At 63.8% G+C, this 4,045-nt stretch overlaps 2 protein-coding genes across 2 annotated transcripts in view; one reads left to right on the top strand and one right to left on the bottom strand.

Moving 5' to 3' along the window:
* Nucleotides 1-4,036, bottom strand: part of TMEM8A (transmembrane protein 8A) — a 9,289-nt gene extending 5,253 nt beyond the window's left edge. The window contains exons 1-3 of the mRNA XM_010840907.1: nt 3,828-4,036; nt 310-487; nt 35-227 (exon numbers count right to left, since the gene is read on the bottom strand). Coding sequence (XP_010839209.1) covers nt 35-227; nt 310-487; nt 3,828-3,894 — 438 coding nt within the window. The 5' untranslated portion in view covers nt 3,895-4,036. The remainder of the gene's footprint in view (nt 1-34; nt 228-309; nt 488-3,827) is intronic.
* NME4 (NME/NM23 nucleoside diphosphate kinase 4) overlaps nt 3,402-4,045 on the top strand; it is a 12,953-nt gene continuing 12,309 nt past the window's right edge. The window contains exon 1 of the mRNA XM_010840917.1: nt 3,402-3,710. The gene's annotated coding sequence lies outside the window, so the exon portion shown is untranslated. The remainder of the gene's footprint in view (nt 3,711-4,045) is intronic.

Genomic DNA, 4,045 nt, shown 5'->3' with positions numbered 1-4,045 from the left:
GCTGCCCCCCGATCCCCAGAGGGAGTGCTCTTACCTTCACCTCAATCTTATGGGAGGAGGGGGGCAGGTGGGCGGCCACAAACCAGTCCCCAGGTGCTGGGTAGGAGACATTGACAGAGGCGTTGTCCTGCAGCATCCTGAGGAGGAAGGAGGGCTGCACCGAGGTATTGTTGGCGAAGCTGGTGCCCAGTGGGTTGATGACAGGAGGGGCGCCGTAGCGGAAGTACCTGGAGGCAGGGAGAGCGGGGAGGTCTCAGGTGCGGCCCTGGGCGGCTCCAGCAGGCAGGCAATGAGCGGGCTGGCACCTACACGGTGGTCTCCACGTTGTTGCAGGTGGGGCCGCTGCCCCGGGTGACCTGCAGCAGCCAGTGCAGCAGCACCGTGTCCGGGGGCACACGGAAGTGGAAGAGCCGGGCGCTGCCGTACCAGTTGTAAAAGGCCAGCTTCTGCGGGGCCTGGGAGAACTGCTCTGACACCAGCCTGGAGTCTGCAGAGAAGGCACTGTCAGGCAGCCAGGGAGCCTGGGAGCCCTCCCCTGGGGACAAGATGGAGAAAGGGGGAGGGCGGAGGCCCTTCTGCCTGGCCTGGCCTCAGAGAAGCAGCCAGGGGAGCCATGGAGCCCCTGGGATGCCTGGCACACCAACCCCAACCTGGGAAAAGTCACTGTTGCCCCCGAGCCCCTGGTGAGGGCCGGGGCTCAGAAGCTTTCACTCAGGAATCACATTCTCACCCACGTCTGTACATCCATCTTCCTAACCCCTCCAGCCCTGCCAGCAACCTCCAGCTCACAGGCTCAGTTCCCCAGATCTCTGCATCCCACCCACCAGGCACCCCGGATCAACAAGTCCCACAGGCCCCAACACCAATCACATGTTGGGTCAACATGAGGTCAAGTGCCTCAGACCTCAGAAGCAGGAAGAGCCCCCCTCAGAGGGCTGCTCCTCTCCACACTGCTCACAGCCCCTGGGGCCCCCCACCGCAGCCCTGGCACACCTGGGGCTGAGGGATGGAGGGTGAAAGGTACAGGAAGAGGTCAAGGTGGGAGCCCCATCCCTCCTCCCATCTGCCCTGGGCACTGGAGGCCAGGACACACCCCCACCTCCACTGAGTCTCCCCAGTGCTAGGATCCCTGGTCCTGGTTGCAGTGGACAGGGCAGGGCGACCAGGTCCGGAGGCTGGCTGCCTGCTCAGGCCATGACTTGGGGTACAGGAAGAGCCGCTGTCCCTCCTCACCCAGAGAGGAGGCGAGCAGAGACCCTGTGTGTGTGTTGCGGTGGAGGGTGGCGGGGGGCACCTAGGCTGGAGCGGCTGCTTCAGTGGGCACAAGCCCCTGCAGAGGGGCACAGGGACAAAGCAGGGGTTGGCAGCACACAAGCTAGCGGCCTATGCCCCACCCTGGAGCCCCCCAGTCCTGGCAGTGTCTCCCAGCCCCTCACTTCCACGGCCCCTCTCCCCAACACACTCTGCAAGTTGTCACCCAAGGCCCCCTCCTGTCACACCGGCCTTTCCAAACCAGCTCTAAAGGTCTCTGGAGACCCCACCCTGGATTAGGACCCTCCTAGGAGAGTCCATTAACCAGTACAAACTCGTGTCTGGGGCCCACGGCATAACCATCTGCCCCACGAGGGGGCCCCACCTTCCAAAAACAGGCCCGCCCCAGTGCTGTGTACAGGGGTGACTAAGGAGGTGCCCGGGCTGCTCAGCAGGAAGCACTGCCCCACCGCCAGCTCAGGACTTGTTCGCGGAGTGACCTTGACCGTCCCTTCCCCTCTCTGGGCCCAGCTTCCTCTGAGTTGGGCGAGTAGGACAGCACCTCCCTTCAGCTGCCCCTCCCTCCATGGTTAATGGATGTTAAAGTGCTTCAGGAAGAAACACACTGTGAACACAGCAGGCTGGGGCCACCCTCTCCTCCCCCTGCCCCACTAGGAGGGTGGCAGCCCACAGCATCCCAGCAGTAAGCCCGGGGCCCCTCCAGGTGGGCCAGGTGAGCAGGTGAGGGAACCGGGTGAGCAGCTGGCTCTCTTGCCAGCCTCCTGACTCCCATGTAAGCACCTTGAAAAGAGATAGCAGCCCACTTGCAAAGCCATCTGAGCTCCCAGGAGCCCAGTATGGGGGCTGGGCAGGGGTAGGCACCACACAGCACAAGCACCAGGCTTTCCAGGTATCTGCTGGTCACCAGGTTCCAACTACCGGCTGTGGCCTGAGTGCTAAGAGACTAGGAGCCACTGAACTAATATAAACTTCTTCCTGCTGCACCATCCCCCCACTACCACCACCATGGGATCACAGGGCCTTAGAGAAACAGTCAGCTGCCGAGCACCCAGCTGCTCTACGTGGCCAGGCAGGAGAGGTCCAGCTGTGGCGTCCAGCCCCTTGCCTGAGAGGGGCTGGGTCCGCTGGGTCCTCTGGCTCCCCAGCCAGCCCTGGACACCTGCAATTCAGCTGGTGGTTGTAAAGTCTCCTCAAGGTGCACAAGAGATAAGACCTCCCATTCCCGGGGCCACCCAGCCCCTCCATCCCATCCCCAGCCCTGCACCCCGACCTCCCTGCCCAAGACACCCACTCCATTATCTTGGTGAATGTACCAGGCCATTCACACATCCGAGCTTGAAGTGGAAGTTACATTTCCAGTATCAGGAAGCACCAGCCACATGCATACTTGCTCCGCCCACAACCCCCTCCAAGGACACAGGGTTGGGGGTAGGAGAAAGAAAGTCCCTGAGCCTGTCTGGGGACCCTAGTAAGGGGATCCTCTAGTACATCCTCCAAACCAGCATAGGCACCCAGTGCGGAGACCCTGCCCACCCAGAGACCCCAGAAGCCAGGATCACACAGAATGCAGGATCCGTTCAGGAGGGGAGCGGCTGCCCCAGGTTTTCCATCTCCTTACCAATGACCAGGGAGAAGGAAGAAAAGGAGAAAGTAGGGGTGGCAGTCCCCAGTGGAGCGCTTTCATCAGGGGCCAGCCTTGGGGAAACTGCCTTTCAGTTCAAGCTAAGCCAGGCTCAGAAACCAGAGGCACAGCCCTCAGAGAAACAGGAGCTTGGAGGAGCAAGATCTCAGAGAAGGGTGGGGGGATGGGCTGGGAGCCACCCCATGCTGTGCTGGATAAGCTGCCTAATGCCTCCTGGGGCATCTGGGCCCTCCCAGGCCCGCCAGCAGGCCATCAGAGAGCCCAAGGCCACAGAAGTCATGTAGTTTACTCAGCACCCCCAGTCGCCACCCAGTAGCACCTTCTGATCTAGCCACCCCCTTGAGCCTTTGACTGCACCCGGGTAGTGGTCACTGTGAGAGAGGCGAAGCCATGAAACACACCTGGCTGCGACTCCAGGATCTAAGCAACTTTCTCCAACTCTGCCCCTCTCCCAGACCAGATGGCATCTCGGAACCCCACTGCCCAAGGTTTCCTCCTAGGGACTCGCACTCCCACCGCAGCCCTTGGAGTCCCAGGAGAGTCCCCCCCAGGCCGTTCAACCTCACCCTGGTGCCCGAAGGTCCTACCCGGCCAGAACGCGTTGGGAGGAGGAGGGGGAGGAGGAAGGAAAGGAGAGCTTGCTCCAAGGGGACAGTCTGGCCGAACCTGGCCCTGGGCACAGAGGAAGGGGAGAGGGCGTCCTTTCTATCAGATCGCTCTCACACTCGGCGCCCTGCAAGGGGGCGCCCTGCGCCCCCAACACGGTGTGGGGGCCTGAGGCCTACGTCCCCGCCAGGTGAGCGCACAGGTGTCCCCAGGTGAGTCACAATCCCGGACCCGCCCCCCCGGCCTCTTCCCCCCGCGGCCCCGCCCGCGCCCCGGGGATGGGGCCCGCGGGTCCGCGCTCGCTTACCGCTCTTTCTGCCGTCGCCAGCGGCGGCAGGCGGGGACCGAGAGAGCAGCAGCAGCAGCAGCGACATCGCCACCGCCACCGCCGCGCCCCCGGTCCAGTCCCAGCCCCGCGCATGGCTCCGCGCTCGGGCAGGCGCTACCCGGCCCGCGCACCAGGCCGCCCGCCCCCGCCGCCGCCCGGGCAGCCACCGCCGCCACTGCGGCCCCCGCCGCCGCCTC

This window comes from Bison bison, unplaced genomic scaffold (genome assembly GCF_000754665.1).
Source record: "Bison bison bison isolate TAMUID 2011002044 unplaced genomic scaffold, Bison_UMD1.0 scf7180017846849, whole genome shotgun sequence".
In the NCBI taxonomy this organism is placed as follows: Eukaryota; Metazoa; Chordata; class Mammalia; order Artiodactyla; family Bovidae; genus Bison; species Bison bison.
The sequence above is the reverse complement of the archived record's forward strand: the minus strand, read 5'-3'. Positions and strand labels throughout refer to the sequence as shown.